The sequence below is a fragment of the Cercospora beticola genome, chromosome 2, assembly GCF_033473495.1.
Source record: "Cercospora beticola chromosome 2, complete sequence".
In the NCBI taxonomy this organism is placed as follows: domain Eukaryota; kingdom Fungi; phylum Ascomycota; class Dothideomycetes; order Mycosphaerellales; family Mycosphaerellaceae; genus Cercospora; species Cercospora beticola.
In genome coordinates, this window is record NC_088936.1 from 1,777,724 (window position 1) to 1,793,216 (window position 15,493).

At 51.9% G+C, this 15,493-nt stretch overlaps 8 protein-coding genes across 8 annotated transcripts; 3 read left to right on the top strand and 5 right to left on the bottom strand.

Annotated features, from left to right (window-relative positions):
* Positions 1 to 426: 426 nt before the first annotated feature.
* RHO25_002727 (uncharacterized protein) lies at positions 427 to 2,034 on the bottom strand (the record flags this gene model as incomplete). Its single annotated transcript, XM_023598282.2, has 1 exon — positions 427 to 2,034. The coding sequence occupies one exon, from the start codon at positions 2,032 to 2,034 to the stop codon at positions 427 to 429; it is 1,608 nt and encodes a 535-aa protein (XP_023455765.1).
* Positions 2,035 to 3,223: 1,189 nt separating this feature from the next.
* RHO25_002728 (uncharacterized protein) lies at positions 3,224 to 4,424 on the bottom strand (the record flags this gene model as incomplete). The annotated part of the gene is made up of 4 exons (XM_023598283.2): positions 3,224 to 3,690; positions 3,761 to 3,872; positions 3,934 to 4,185; positions 4,245 to 4,424. 4 exons carry the CDS (start codon positions 4,422 to 4,424, stop codon positions 3,224 to 3,226), a joined length of 1,011 nt encoding a protein of 336 aa, XP_023455153.1.
* Positions 4,425 to 4,740: 316 nt separating this feature from the next.
* Positions 4,741 to 5,259, bottom strand: RHO25_002729 (uncharacterized protein; the record flags this gene model as incomplete). Its single annotated transcript, XM_065602295.1, has 1 exon — positions 4,741 to 5,259. One exon carries the CDS (start codon positions 5,257 to 5,259, stop codon positions 4,741 to 4,743), a length of 519 nt encoding a protein of 172 aa, XP_065458367.1.
* Positions 5,260 to 5,609: 350 nt separating this feature from the next.
* Positions 5,610 to 7,925, top strand: RHO25_002730 (uncharacterized protein; the record flags this gene model as incomplete). The annotated part of the gene is made up of 1 exon (XM_023598284.2): positions 5,610 to 7,925. One exon carries the CDS (start codon positions 5,610 to 5,612, stop codon positions 7,923 to 7,925), a length of 2,316 nt encoding a protein of 771 aa, XP_023455154.1.
* A 274-nt stretch (positions 7,926 to 8,199) lies between these two features.
* On the top strand, positions 8,200 to 8,403 carry RHO25_002731 (uncharacterized protein; the record flags this gene model as incomplete). The annotated part of the gene is made up of 1 exon (XM_065602296.1): positions 8,200 to 8,403. The coding sequence occupies one exon, from the start codon at positions 8,200 to 8,202 to the stop codon at positions 8,401 to 8,403; it is 204 nt and encodes a 67-aa protein (XP_065458368.1).
* Positions 8,404 to 8,524: 121 nt separating this feature from the next.
* Positions 8,525 to 10,672, bottom strand: RHO25_002732 (uncharacterized protein; the record flags this gene model as incomplete). Its single annotated transcript, XM_023598285.2, has 1 exon — positions 8,525 to 10,672. The coding sequence occupies one exon, from the start codon at positions 10,670 to 10,672 to the stop codon at positions 8,525 to 8,527; it is 2,148 nt and encodes a 715-aa protein (XP_023455935.1).
* A 1,972-nt stretch (positions 10,673 to 12,644) lies between these two features.
* Positions 12,645 to 13,642, bottom strand: RHO25_002733 (uncharacterized protein; the record flags this gene model as incomplete). Its single annotated transcript, XM_023598286.2, has 2 exons — positions 12,645 to 13,372; positions 13,429 to 13,642. The coding sequence occupies 2 exons, from the start codon at positions 13,640 to 13,642 to the stop codon at positions 12,645 to 12,647; spliced, it is 942 nt and encodes a 313-aa protein (XP_023455934.1).
* A 578-nt stretch (positions 13,643 to 14,220) lies between these two features.
* Positions 14,221 to 15,146, top strand: RHO25_002734 (uncharacterized protein; the record flags this gene model as incomplete). Its single annotated transcript, XM_023598287.2, has 2 exons — positions 14,221 to 14,511; positions 14,571 to 15,146. 2 exons carry the CDS (start codon positions 14,221 to 14,223, stop codon positions 15,144 to 15,146), a joined length of 867 nt encoding a protein of 288 aa, XP_023455937.2.
* Positions 15,147 to 15,493: the final 347 nt, after the last annotated feature.

Sequence of the window (15,493 nt, forward strand, 5' to 3'; positions counted from 1 at the left end):
AGATATAGCCTCGGAGATTGTAGTAGCTTAGGCACCTTTGTTTAATACACACGACCAGCGATGACTATCCTGGCCTACGACTGAATAACTTAGTAACGAAAACGAAAAAAATGCTTGTTAACGACATATTCTCTGCCCCGATATGAAGCAATCATACAATCGTGATTTCTAGTCTAATCCATTCCCTCCCACTAGCGGAAGGAAAAGAACTCAATCAGAAAAGCAGATAGAGCTATTAAAACAAGTGGCAGCAGCATCGTTATGCACACCTCTATGCATTAAACGCCAGCCAGTCATATGCACCCCTTGGTATCGCCTGTGATCCCATATAAACTCCCAATTCCGCCGTTTATGCCCACGCTAGGTGAATGTAGGTAATTCCCAGAACTCCCGTGATACATGGCCGAAGACACATTCAAAACACTTTCAACCAAATGGAAACCCGCCTGGGAATCCCCCGAAATTGATAGGCATCCCACCACCACCTCCTCCTTGAAACTTGAATTGAGTACGTCCGCCACCGCCGCCTTGCTGGAAGAAGAACTGCTGGCCAGGTCCGAAAGGTGAGCCTTGGAACGGATTCCCTCCATTGCTCGCGTGAGGATCGTTTGGATCTTCTCCTCGATCGAAACGCTCCTTGAGCTCTGGGTCAGACAGGACTTCGTAGGCTTCGTTGATAGCAGCCATCTTCTTCTGTGCTTCTTCTTGCGTGATACCATTCTTGGCTGCCTTGTCAGGGTGATGCAGGACAGTGAGTTTGCGGAAGGCCTTTTTAATCTCACGCTCGTCGGCATCTCGCGAGACGCCGAGGACTTTGTAGTAGTCTTTTTGTTTGGAACGCTTGAGGAGCTGCTGAGCTTTCTGCATGAGTTCTTGGATCTTGTGAGTACGGCCGTGCTCTTCTTGAGCCTGATTCAATGTGCCGAGAGCGGGCTCAAACTCGTCCGCGTCGATCTGGCGTTGAGCTTTGTTGAGAAGAGCAGGGAGAGAGCGGTCGTTGTAGGTAAGAGCTTCGTCACAGAAAGGTGTGGCCTTCTTGAAGTTGTTCATTTCCGTATACGCTTCGCACGCAGATTCGACGAGCGAGCCATAGAGACCGTTGGGTGCTTTGGAATGGATGTAGCCTGCTTCTTGCCACGTCTTGACGTTGTCCTTGACTTCCTGGATGAGACCAGGATCTTCGCCTTGCGCAATGAGCAGCTTGACCGCCGAGGCAAATTGCCGCTTCTCCTTCAATGTATTGAACTTCTTGAGCGTACGCTCTATCGCCTTCTCGCTCTTCCGCAGCTTCGAGCACGCCTTGTTGTCCGGGTCGTTCTGCAAGCACTTAGACACGGACGCTGTGCCCTTCTCAGTCTCGCCGAGAGAGTAGAAGGACATGGCCGAGATCTGAAGGTATGGCTCAGGATTACCTGGGTTGATCTGCAGAACGTGGTTGAGATCGGCAATGGCCTCCATGATCTGACCTTGCTCAAACCGACATCGTGCTCTCCGCTGCCGCAGCTCGAGGGCGGTGCTGGCCACCATGATAGCGGTACTGGCTTGTGTCACACACTCTTCCCACTTGCCCTCCTTCTCCGCATCTGCCGACATCTTCTCGCCCCCCTCAGCCTCAAGCAAATCAGCCCATTCTTGTGTCTCTTGCTTCTTAGCAGCGATGTAGTCCTGCTTGGCAGTTTCCCAATCTGCGTTCTTGCTTCGAATCTTGGCTCGCTGGAGTAGAGCGCCTTCGAAGCCGGGCTTTAGAACAAGCACTTGATCGAAATCCTTGTTCGCCTGTTGGTTCTTGCCGAGCGAGAGGTACGTTGCGCCACGCTTGAAGAGTGTGAGGTAGTTGCTCGGGTCCTTGTGCACGGCGGCGTCGAAGTAGACGAGTGCATCCTGCGCCTTTCCACGTGCCAGATACGAGTTGGCCGACTCGATCAATTGCGACACTGGAACGTCCGACGGGATGTCGGCTGGCGAGATGGCGTGGATTGACACCGTCGACAAGCACAAAGCGCCGAGCACGGCCAGTGGGTTCCGGAGAATCATTGCGGCGGCCTGGCTCCAGTATGTTGTTGTGTGTCGTGAGGTCGGAGGTAGTCCTTGCGGACAAGTGGAATGGTGAGGTGTTCGATCAAAAGTAACGATGCTACAATGGACACTTGGTCAATCGTGGCGCATTCCAGAAGCAATGTGTTCCAGGGTCCATGCATGAGCGCGCTTGTGACAGCCACACGCGAAACCTTCTCCACCAACGAACCTCTCAACTCTCTCACTTCACTTACTGCGAACACGTGGAGTAGGCAGTAGGACTCTGAACTGAGGAGTCATACCTCATGAAGTGTGTTGTTAGGAATAGTATCGATGCAAATGAAGATTTGGGTTCATCAATGCGGCCAGGCCGACAGTATCAAAACTGGCACGACGAGGTCCAAATATCACTCGCCATCACACCCTCAGATTCGCTAATACTAGCTCTCCAACATGTCTCCCGAACCAACACCGGATGGTTTACAGTCAACCGAGAATGAAACAACGACACACATCTCCCTACATCTCACCTGCTCGGGCCACTTCGACAACTTCACACCGAGTGTCTCAGAGGCAAAACATAAGAGAAAGCGCACAGCGATACGCAAGACTTGAAACAGCGCAGCAAGTACCACAGAGAGACATTTCTCGCCATCGTCACACGTACAATTGATCATACAGACATACCTCCATCAGTACATATATTTACAAAGCCACCTGACAAGAGCAATTCCTCGTCAGTCAGACCCTCTCCTAAGCAAGCAAGACCACCTAGCAACCCCATTATGATATGGCTTCAGATCTCCGCCCTCAGGATGTCTAAGCTACTTGAGCAAAACTTCCTGCAACACCCTTGACACTATATTCTTCGATGTATCCCCACCAGAATCTGCTCTGGTCAAGAGACGCAGAAACGTGTCCTATCACCTTGTCCCACACGACAGCCACCACTTGTCGGGTAGAAGTCAGACTTCGTCGTATCGTCGTATGTTCGTCCGCATCACCCGAAATCCTCGCGCAGCTCTTCTGTGTCTTCCATGCTCGATTCTCAAACCGCGCGACCAATCGTATTAGCCTCTGGCATTCCCTCCCGATCCACAACAACGAACCTCCCGTCAGCGTTCTTGGAAACCATACTACAATCCGAGAAGGAGAAAATCGTAAGCTCAAATGATCTCATAACAAAACAAAATTCGTATACCTCTTTCTATCTTTGACGCTCAGGCGCAGCAGAAGCAACAGCACCCAAGCCCCAAAAAGAAGAAAAACGATGGGGCTGGGAAGGACGATACCAATCTCGACTGCCCATATGATCCAATGGCATCCCTCCACTCTCATCCGCATCCATAGTCATAGATCCCAATCTTTTACTCCTCAAACTGACCTTGACTTCCTGTACCAAAGGTCTTAGGACTGGAATGCACTGTACGATGATTGTTCCTGTGATCTCTGAAGAGTACCAGATATTGGACATCGCATTACGCCAAAAGTACCAGCGGTCTTCGGCGTTCCCTTGAAATTTCCATTCGTTGCGGATCGCGGATTCGATGGCGACGACCATGCCGAGGGACATGGTGAGGCAGAGGCCGATCTTTTCTTTGCGCTGCATGTCGAGGTTCCAGGTTATGACCCAGGGAAAGAGTGCGAAGATGAAGTCCATGATAACGTTGTAATCTGTCGCAGAGCGTGAGCAGGCGAAGGGGCAAGGAAGTTGTGCGGTATATGAGAGAGAAGAACCACGTACAATTTCCACCTTCTTTGAATCGGCTGCGATCACCGGCATTCAGGCAGAAGTCGAGACGGAAAGGTTTATCATAGGCGCTGTTGTTGCAGACTCGGCCCCATTCGACAACGATCTGGGGATGCGTTAGTCAATTTAACCGAGTTGAGATCAATGAAGCTTGATGCGATGCATACTTTGGCAAAGTTGAAGCCGCACATGCTCACTATACAAAACCACAGGATGCCATGACATATCTTCCAGGTCGAGAAACCACGGGTCAATTTGAGCAAGGTGACGGCGAAGGCAGTCTTTGTGAGGCTTTGATTGAGTAGAGTACCGCAGGACGAGATGATGATCAGGATTCGCATTCGGTCGTCCCATGTAGGCGTCACATATCCCGTAGCATACTCTATTGTGATGATAATGTTGTTACCCGTAAGGATGATCTGAGCAGACTGTCAGTCTCGAGGATCGAAGCTAGAGCAGGTGGATGTAGCGCACGCACCCAGCACACGATGAGGATGTAGTCATCATACCATAGCCCATGGCGGCGAGTCGTCTTCACCCACAGACGTGCAGCTAGAAAAGCAGTAGCGCCAGCGTAGAGCGTCCAGATTCCAGCGTAAAGTTCCTTCTCGGGGTGAATGTAGTCAATGCCTGGTTGTTGCCGGTGGTTGAGTTCCATGTCGCGAAAATTTCTCACATGCCGGGCGTTTCAGACCAAGTGTGAAGAGCTGGGCAGTTAAGGAGGGAGAGACGTGTAGAACAGCCCGAGAACCGCCAGCGGTCACGAGAAATCCTTCGAGAAGATAATAAAGTGGTTGACGAAAGAAGGCGAGAGGGGAACGAAAGTAGGAGGAACGGGCGCGACATGCAAAGTGCAGGCATCTTGCCTACCATATCTGAAAACAGACTTTGCTCGGGCGACTCCCCACGAGCAGAAGGTCGCGACGATCTTACGAGACATGGCTCCGCAGGTATGTGGTTGCACGCGAGAGCTCTCAGGTCCCGGCCGCGAGGTAACGAGGATCAGTCGGCGATGCGGTCGTGGTGAAGGGGGCGTCAGAGTTCGTCGCAATTGTTCCTGCAGTAGTTTCTGCTTTGGAGTCGCCGTGGCTGTCTTCGTGCAGATTCTCCCAGCTGACAGCCAGTGCGTTGAGGTTGGCCGTCTCCATCGCTTTGAAACGGTCAGTAGGCTTGACACAAACGGACTGGTCGGGCAATATGGCGAGCGCAGGCTGGACCACTCGCACCACCGCGACGAGCGCTAGTTGCTGCACATAGATTGTTCGGTAGCATAGGCGAGCACCCGGGAAGAGGCTCGCGTGGCCGCCTGACGAAGGGCGAATTCGTGGTCTGCTGGTTCTAGAAGGCGGAGTGCATATGCAATTGTGCACAGCAGCAGCAGCGCGTCGGCTCGTGGCGTCGGTGGTGTTCTCGTCAAAGTTCGTTTCAGGAGCGAGGACGGCATGAAGTCGGCGAACGGTGCCAAGCAGTCGGAGTTGTTGCCATGCGGTCATTGTTGCTCAGCCACCACCCGAGTACGCATGGAGCATTGCGCAGAGCCGCAGACTAGGTAACCGCATTCACATATCACTTTCGACGTATCCCTCCAGCACTTGATTGCATCGTGGATTGGCAGCACTAACGACGAGGCTTGGATCTCTCGTGGAACGATCGGATCGCGGGCCGGTGGTACAGAGGCGGTGGGCGCGTTACACCACTGCACATCACATCACGCGAGACATTGCGCGTGCGTCCATGAGCAGGAACTGCTGGCTTCTGTCTTCACTCACCGCAATCAATCTCAGTCGCAGTAGATCCTGCTTGTAGAGATCCACGAGGTCATCGATCACATCATCACACCAGCATGCCGGCCCATCGCCTGCGAATCGACGGCGACTCGTTCCGCGACCCTCACAATCGCCAGATCACGCTCCATGGCATCAATATCGCCGGCGACACCAAACTGCCTGCTCATCCAGATGTCCCCTCACACGTCCGCGAACAGTTCTTCGACGGCGACAAGGTGTCCTTCGTAGACCGCCCCTTCCCCATCTCCCAAGCACATACCCACTTCTCGCGACTGCGGAGAATTGGTTACAACACAATTCGCTACATCTTCACATGGGAAGCATTAGAGCATGCCGGGCCCGGCAAGTACGATGAGGACTTTATACAACACACCATCAAAGTGCTGCGAATTGCAAAAGAATATGGCTTCTACGTGTTCATGGATCCACACCAAGATGTGTGGTCGAGGTTCACAGGTGGCTCCGGAGCTCCCATGTGGACGATATACGCGTGCGGACTCGATCCAGAGAAGCTGCGAGCGGGGGAGGCGAGCATAGTACAGAACACCTGGCCCGACCCCATCACGTTCCCCAATATGACCTGGGCCACGAACTATTCTCGATTGGCAGCTCAGACGATATTCACCCTCTTTTACAGTGGAAAGGACTTTGCCCCAAAGTGTATCATCGATGGGAAGAACATTCAGGACTACTTGCAACAACACTTCGTAGGCGCTTGCCAACATCTGGCGCGAAGGATACGAGAAGCTGGGGATCTCGAAGGAGAAGTGGTCATCGGGTACGAAACGATCAATGAGCCCAACAAGGGTTACTTTGGGCATCCCGATCTCACTACCATCCCCGTCGATCAAAAGTTGAGAAATTACACGACACCTACAGGATTCCAATCGATGCTCACAGGATCAGGCAGAGCGGTGGAAGTGGAAGTTTGGGAGTTCGGTGGGTTTGGACCTCACAAGACTGGAATGCAGTTGATCGACCCGAAAGGAACATCTGCATGGCTGGATCCTGCCACTTGGGATGACACCAAATATGGTTGGAAACGAGATCCGGACTGGAAACTGGGTGAATGTATATGGGCCCAGCATGACGTCTGGGATCCTTCCAAAGACGAGTTGCTGAAGCCCCATTACTTCGCCACGCATCCCAAGACTGGAGAGAAGCTCGACCAAGAATACTGGACGAATCACGAATACATGGACTTCTACAAACTGTACTCCAAAGCAATTCGAGATGTGTGGAGTGAAGCATTCCTGCTGATGCAACCCGCGCCTTTTGAGATTCCTCCGGAGATCAAAGGCACCCCCGAGGGCGACGACCCGAACATGATCTTTGCCTCTCACTTTTACGATGGTATCACGCTAATCACGAAGAAATGGAACCGCTGGTGGAACATAGACGTGCTGGGTGTGCTCCGTGGCAGATACAGTTCTCCCGCATTTGCCATACGAATAGGTGAAACTGCTATCCGAAATTGTTTCAAGGACCAATTGAGCGAAGTGCGAAGAGAGGGCATCGAGAACATGGGAAGCCATCCCTGCTTATATACAGAAATCGGCATTCCTTACGACATGGACCAGAAGCATGCTTATGAGACTGGCGACTACAGTAGCCAGGCTGCAGCTATCGATGCGAACATGTATGCCGTAGAAGGCAGCAAAGCGCAAGGCATGACTTGGTGGTGCTACACCACCGAGAATAGCCACTACTGGGGCGATCGATGGAATGGAGAAGACCTTTCGATATACAGCGCGGACGACAAACCTTTACCGGGACCTGCGTTCATCAACGACAATAGCAGCAAGCTATCATTAGACCGCAACAGCCCGAGTTATAGCGAAAGTGCTTCATCAGAACGAGCTCCAGAGACGCCGAGCAGCATATCTAAGACAATGTCTGTGGAGCAAATGGATCCGACATCGTCGCCAAGCAAAACAACGCAAGGACAGCAAGGCTACCGAGCAGCTGAGGCTTACGTGCGTCCCTTTCCAGCCGCCGTGCACGGCACAATTGACACCTACGGCTTCGATCTGAAGAACTGTACCTTTACACTGGATTTAACATCTCCCTCTTCGACACCACCCGATTATCCAACTGAGATCTTCTTACCCGAATTCCATTTCCCGCAAGGCAGTCCTTCACGAACCACCGTCGAAACCAGTGGTGGCAAATGGGAGATTCGAACAATAGAAGATGTCGAAGGCGCGAGACAACAGGTCCTTCGGTGGTGGCATGGCGAAGGGGAGCAGAAGCTGAAGGTGACCGGCGTAAAGCGGGCAAGGGGCAAGATTGAAGGCGTGCGCGATGATGCGCCTGAGGACTCGTACCTGCAGGCTTACTGGGAAATGGGCAAGAACTGCAGTGTGATGTAAAAGTATTCACGGACGTGCATAGAACTTGATGGGCTGTTTCTGCATGATGGCGTACTGATACATGTCGTGAATTCGACGACGCCTTATATACTTTCACTAATACAGTGGCATTTGCCTCCAACACTCGGGCATACTGCAACACCAGCGCATATAAAGCGTCTTGCTTCAATCCTCTTTCTACTTCCTCACAAAACACCAGCCTACCCGCCCCGACCATCTCCCTCCACGTACCCAATTCCAACTTCAATTGACTCACCTTGGTCATCGACACAACATGGCCCAACACCTCCAGCACAGCTCCACTCTCAACAAGGAAGCCACGTGGAAGCGCATGAACGCCGCCGCAAAGGCATCTTCCAACCCGGGCGCTCCAATTCGTTTCGCAAAAACGACCGATGCCAATTCCGCATATGCAGGCAAAACTTGGACATGGGACCCGAAGAAGGGTAACTCTCCTCCGGAGGGTTTCTTTCGTTGAGCGCAATGACAGAAGCAGAACGGAAGGGGACAATGTACGAAGTAGCTAGCTTGTAAGAATATTTGAACGTGAAATGTAATTGTAATGTAACATGTCTATCATTCGGTCCATCGCTCCGCAGCTAAGCATAAACTACCTTAGGCTTCTCTTCCCATTTCTGTGCTCCTTCGCTCCATGCATTCTGCTGCCCTGGGTTTGGCGTTGTAGCTTGTGGCGAAGTCTCCGGCGGAGAAGCAAAATGGACTTGTCTGTTCGCCCTCGCTCGCTCAGCATCCCAAGCCATCTGTTCTCTCCTTGCAGCATCTCGCTCCGCTGGCGTCAGAACTCCGCCTAAGCCGTCGTCGAAAATCTCACTTCCGACGACATGTCCTTCATGTTGAGGCAAGTAAACGCCTCCTCTCGGTCTCTCCTGCTGCTGCTGTTGCTGCTGTCCATTTCCATTCCCGTAATAATTCCACACTCTCCAATCCATACCTCCTCCAGCACGATTCTGATTCCTCCTCTTCCACTCCTCGACTAGTTTTCTCCATTCTTCTCTACCTCTACCCATCATTCCTCCATTGGCACCTGCGCCATTCGGCGAACCTGATGAGCCCACCACTCCATCTCTCACTCCTTCTCCTGCAGCCGCCATCGCCTCCATCAATCCACTTGCCAATCCGATTCTTTCTTGCATCCCCGCCATCGCCACTGTCGCGATGATTATGCCCTCGATGAACTCAGGCGTGAGGTAGACTTGGCCGATTTCAGGTTTGTTGATTATCAATTTCCCTGATGTTTTGGCCCAAGGCGCCGCGCGCTGGTAGGTTGCGACTTCTCGGCCATCGAATTCGACGATGAGATGGTGTTGTGGGTAAGGCGTGAATGTCTCGTCCGCAATTTTGGCGCGAGCTTGGTCGATCAGGTCGCCGATGGTGACGAGCCGGATATTGTTGGCGTCAGAACTGGCGGCATTATTTGTTGGATATGGCGAAGGTGTTCTATGAAGGGGATTCTCGACGGTGTTTGTGTTACCATATGGGTGCTGGGGTGCGGGAGGTGGAGCGTAATTGTTGATGGGGCCAGGAGCAACGGCCGTGGAGCTGGTACGAGGCTTGGGAATGGTCTTGAATGTCGCTTGCATGTGGCCCAGGACTGGAATCTCCATGGTGTATTTTGTGCTCAGCCATCCGGTGCATTGCATGAATTTCTGGACTTGGGAGGATCCGGATGAACTTGAGCGCTTGTTCTTCTTGTCCTTCTTTTTCTCTTTCTTGGACTCTTTCTCTTCATGCTCCGCGACGGGTGACAGACCGTGAGCCAAGTTGCCCAATCTCGCAAGCTCTTCCTCATGAGGCTCAAAGAGCACTTTGACGCCGCTGTTGGTGCCAGGAATGATGAAGTCTGGAAATTTGTACGACGCAACTTGTCGGAATGGGTATTCTGTCATCTGCGGGACAGAGCCTTCTTCTGGTGAAGATGTCGTCTGGGTCAACCCATAGCGATGCAGACCTGCCTGATATTTGGAAGTGTAGATGAGCTTCCAACTTGTGGTGGATGGCATGGAGGGAGAATTTGAGTGGATAGGTACGTTGGGTGTAGGTGTTACGTGTAATGATGGAAAGTCGAGGATAGGTCTGTGCCATGTGAACGTGTACTCCAGAGGAAGTTCGTTCGACTGTTGAGGCACTGTATGTTGAACAGGTGGTGGCATGTTTGCACTCTTCTCACTTCGACTGAAGTCTTCCGAGAAGCGAGACGCTGACGGTCGCCGAGGCATCGGTGGAGGAGTTTCTTCTTCTTCGCTGGCAAAGTGGACTTTCAAAGCTGCTTTTTCGTCCTCTGCTGATAGCAAAGGTTTGCTGTCCTCGGGTGTTGCAGCCACTTGCTGCTGCTCGGCCTTCGCGATCTCTTCCTTCGCGACGTCTCCTTTGCTGGGTCGTGGTGGGTATGGCAGAGGTTTACTGTCTTCGAGTTGCAATTCCACCTGCTGATCTTCCGCTGAGGCTACTTCTTTGCTCGGTCTTGGTGGGTACACAGGGCCTTTCTCCTTTAGCATCGAAGGTGTTCTCATCGGCATATCCACCGGTATCTTCTCCTCAGGATGTGGTGTCGTATTTGACCCTTCAATCGGTCGCTTCTCGTCTTCAGGGTAACAGTCTTGCTCATCAATAATCTGGAAGTCGTCTGTCTCTGTCACAATACTAGCTCTTTCCTTGTAAGGTGGAGGTGGAGCTGCAGACGCTTCTGCGTCTTGCAGTGCTTCTTGTGCTTTGCTATTGCCTGCCATCGGGATAACTCCGCGTTTATACAGGGAATGCAAATGTCGGTATAGACAGGCCAAGGAGATGTTGCGTGGTGGTTAAGAATCTTGGATGTTGTGCAAAATGAAAGCAGGGCAATATGTCTGAGATTGTCACGTTTAGTACCTACGTAAAGCGAATACGATTCGCTTGAATACTGATGCCTATGAGGTCTTGAAGATCTTGTCGTGGGGGCCGAGACAGGACGCGCATGCTTGTGTAGGCAGCTGGATAGAAAGCTGGCTGTGTGAGGCTGTGCTGCCACCCGCCAAGAGAAATGAACGTCGGCTGTTCTTGACGTCGGCGCATCTTGTGGCAAAGCCTTGCGACTATGATGGTGCGTATGATCGGAATGAAAGTCAGCAATGCGTTAGTACACGCTGCTGATGCTGGTCCCCGGTGGCACGAGAACTTGACGTTGCGATGCTCGCTCGCCCTCGCTTCGAGAAACTACAAGAACGACAGCTGTGCATGACTTCGTTCGCGCAAAAAAAGAACTGGTTCCAGTCATGGAAGAGAAGGTTGTGGGTAAGTGAGTGAGCAAGGAAGGGCAAAAGGAAAAAAGCTGCACACAAGGGTGATTAACCCAAGGAGTTGAGGAGAAGGTACTGGACCTGGATGACCGTTAGTGATCTGGGAGATCGAGAACGAGCACAGAGAGTCCTACCAGTTGGGGATCGAACCCAAGACCTCACGCAAGCAGTTGACCAAGCGGTCGTGCAAAGCGTGCGCCTGATGGATGTTAGATCGTGGATCGAATAATCGGAGTCGGTAAACAACATACGCTACCACTGTGCTACAAGCCCTTGATGAGTCAGCAGACTGGACATCAAAATATGTCTGTGAGATCTACAGTCTGCGAGCAAGTTTCCGACGGTCCCGGACGCAGACGATGTGACCAGCGATAGCGTAAGCAGCCATTTCGAATTTCATGGCAGGGCCTTCACACAGTCTACGTAAGCTGCCTGCACAGCTCGAAATACACGACATCGGCTGATGCTTGCGATCGCCGCGTAGGCAGAGGGTGTACCGTGTTGGACAGTTGTGGCCATCGCCCGCTTGCCCGGGTGAAAATTGGCACCAGCGCCAAATAAAAGTGGGTCCGGACCAGGTGAGAAGTCTGCCCCTCCACACTTCCGAACCCCCCGAGCAAGTCTGGTCTACCGTTGTGGAGAGCAGTGGTGTAGGAACCAAAAGAAGAGGCCATTGTTAATACCTTCTACCTCGTAACAACGTGGATCGTAAAGCAGCGGATGTAAAAGCAGTCACCACTCTCGCTGTTTGAAATAGAAAGAATGCTTCGACAGATACTAGACGGCCAAAAAAAATAAATTCATTGGACGCTGTGGGCTGTACCATGTTAGGCGTTGCACAGAATGTCGACGTCTGGCAGAGGAACTTACAATTGAACCCACGACCTGGTTTTCATTAGTGTTGGTCCAAGAGTCTGTCTGGACGTGATGACATACCTTTCACAAAGCCGTAACAACCACAAGGAGGTACATGCGAAGCGAAAATCATACCCCTAGACCAAGCTAAACGCCGTTAGTTGTGGTCAAGTGTAGAGGAGTAGAATTTTACGAACCGCCCGAAATTTTGGTGTACCAGTGCCGAGCGCAACTTTTAAGTAAAATATGTCAGCTCATTGACGGCCTGTGCCAAGAACTTGGCTGTGCATTGTATCTTCGTTCTTGATCGTAGGTACAGACTTACCGATAGCATCTTACTATTCAAGACGCGAATCATGAATTCTTATGTAAAGAGCAGCTGAAGTTGGATCAAGGTGACAAGGAGGTTAGATATAAAGAGCGTCCACGAATCTGTCCTGAACATGCTTGAAACTGCTTTATTCGAAGACTGATACTGGATAATGGTCGTATCGACATGCTAATGCACTATCAACTGCGGAACTTATATCAATGTCAGCCAAACTAGCCTGCAAACCAATACATAACTCTGCTAGAAGGCAAACCCCGCCGCAATCAAAGCAGTACCGGCTATTCCCCACCCAGCTGCTCTCATGCCTGAAGCCGCATTGGGTTTCTGGAAAAGATCTCCATGAGTCGGTGCTGCCTCATCCGTGTTCTGCGGATCTTGTAACGTCGAGGTACGCGAAGCGGATGCAGTACCATTCTTGTTCTGCTGTGTGGGCGCAAGAGCTGGTGTTGTTGCGTTCGAATTCTGTTGGGTAGGTGTCGAAGGAGATGGTAGTGTACCATTTGCACTTCGTGGCAGCATACGATAAGGCGTCGGCTCTTCGGCGCGTTGGTGCAATGTGGCATAAGGAGACGGGATGTCGTTTGCTCGGTGTTGGAGTGTAGCGTAAGGAGATGGGAGCTCGTTGGCGCGATATTCGAGATTTCTTGATTCTGGAGGGGACTGTGGCGATGGGCTTTTGAAGCCGGAAGGAGAGTATGGAAAGAAATTGGTCACTGAATATGCATCCAGGGTTGGCTCTGACGGAAATTTTGAAGGCGTAGGTTTTGTTGTTACGGCCTTATCGGCCGCTGAAAGTGGGCTTCCAGATTCGGTGTATGTTCTCTCAATCTCCGGAACCGCGTCGCTGGGGATGGCTGTTCGCTCGTCCGGGCGTCCATATGCATCGGGTCGTCCTGGAATCGTTTTGATGTCGAGAGGAGCCGTCTTTGCAGAGTTCTCGCCATAGGACGCTCGATCTAATCGCAACTCTGTAGTCGTTGTCAGTGAGGCTCCCTGTATGAATATGACCTGCAACCATGCTGACCATTGCCCTCATCGCAACCCTTATCATTCTCCGACCCTAGACATCTTGCCGTAGCTTCTTCGACCGAGTCCACGTGTCTGCTCGTTTCATACGCCGACAACTGTCGCAACTCGTGGCCGTGACCATGACCGTGGCTATGACCGTACCCATGACGTTTCGACACTGCGGAAGTTGTTGCGATAAGCAATGCCAATATAGTAAAGAGTGTATGCATGTTCAAATGTCAGGTCTTTTCACGGAGGGAACTCAATTTGTCGGTTCAAAGGGAATGTGAATGTGTGCCAGGCGGCTTGAGGGAGACTTGTGGTGGTTTTCATATCTCCAAAGTGTGCCCATGCGTCCACGCCATCGCGGATCACAATGCCTATGTATTGAGCAAGCTACGATTGACGGCCAATGCATTCTGCTTGGCAACATTGGATGTGCTACGGTGGCGGTCTGATTCGCAGTACCGCCAGGGGATGAGCGGAGCTGCATGCATACGGAATTCATGTGGCGGCAGGTCACTATCTGCTTTTTCACCGGGGAGAAGGCTTCGTGCTTGAGCGCCAGGGTACACTTTGTTGTTTGGGCGTGTTGAGGCTGTACTCACATTCGGAGGTCATTTCCGACGGCATGCCGGGTGCGATGCTCTACGTGTAGAGGCTTGCGCGCGCATTTTGCGAGAAGCAGGTTGTGTGTTCTCAGTGAGGAGATTGGGGAGAAGGGCAGGATGGGAAAGGGTGAGGAGTGTTTGCGTGGCTGGTCGCCTTGGCGGCAACAGATCTTGATGACGTTCGTGTGCAAGCTTCCATGTTCACCACACCTGCAACCTGCCATGCCATCGACACCGAAATCATATTTCACTATCTATCACAAGTTATCACGGAAGAATCCCACATGATTTTAGAGGAGGAAAGAGACAACTTTGAGAATTTCAAAGACTGCTTGTCGACTTCTGTCATTCAGAAACTTGCGCCAACCAGTGGCAAACCCAAGAAGAAAATCAAGGGCAGGAAGAATGAGATCAAGCCAGTCGCAAGGGTAGCAGACAGCAATGGCGATGCTGAGAACGATGCATCGGAGCTTGCAGATTTCATAGAGGTTAGCAGAAGAAGCCCGCAGCCAGCTAGGCCTGGAATGTTGGCTGAGCAGTAAGTCAGTACCTCGCCGAGGAGATATTTCTTAACCTTCCTTCTGAACTTCGGACACTTTCCTACTCAGTGGTGCAAGATGACGCTGCTCTCATAGAGAAGTATGCTACGCCTGTGGAGAGCAGGCTGCTCGAAGACCTGGTCAAGCCTCTGCCGTTGACGGTGGCGGACTCTCTCGTCACATACTCCCTCGTCACTGAGCCTTCAGACCTCGATCGCTTCCTCGAAGGCCCTCTGAATAGCTACATTGCTTCGATGGTAGCGCCGCCTCCCGAATATACGCCCTCAGTCGCAGCTTCGCGGCCGGATGGTTGCGAGATTTGCCAACGCGAGCATCTGCCACTCACATGTCATCATCTTATCCCGCGGGCCATTCACGCCAAGGCAGTCAAGCGTGGCTGGCACAAGGAGTGGGAGCTCAATAAAGTGGCCTGGCTCTGTAGAGCCTGTCACTCGTATGTCCATCGAATAGCGAGCAATGAAGAGTTGGGCAAAGAACTTTACTCGGTGGAGTTGCTGATGGAGCGGGAGGATGTGCAGAAATGGTCGATATGGGTTGGGAGGGTGAGATGGAAGGCAAGATAGTCTGAGTCTGATAGTGCCGACAGTGATCGCAGATGGAAGTATGTCTCGACTGCTGTGCATGTGCTGTGACAACGGGTTTTGCATGTGATCATCTGTCGCGTGCATCTCGTGTTTTGAGATCACTTGCAGCCGCCGCGCTCGCGACAAATATGTCTTACTCGCTGCACAACGTTTTCAACACGAACGCATTTCCCTTTCTCCTCTCACATTCGCACTGTGCTGCCTACACCCCTGGTCTTCAGCCTTACCAGATCCGACAAGGTTTCACGCGAACCGCGTGCCTGGAACGCGATCTTGACGTGGGGCTGAATCTTTTCCACCTGCAGCCTGCACGCTGACCTACATCA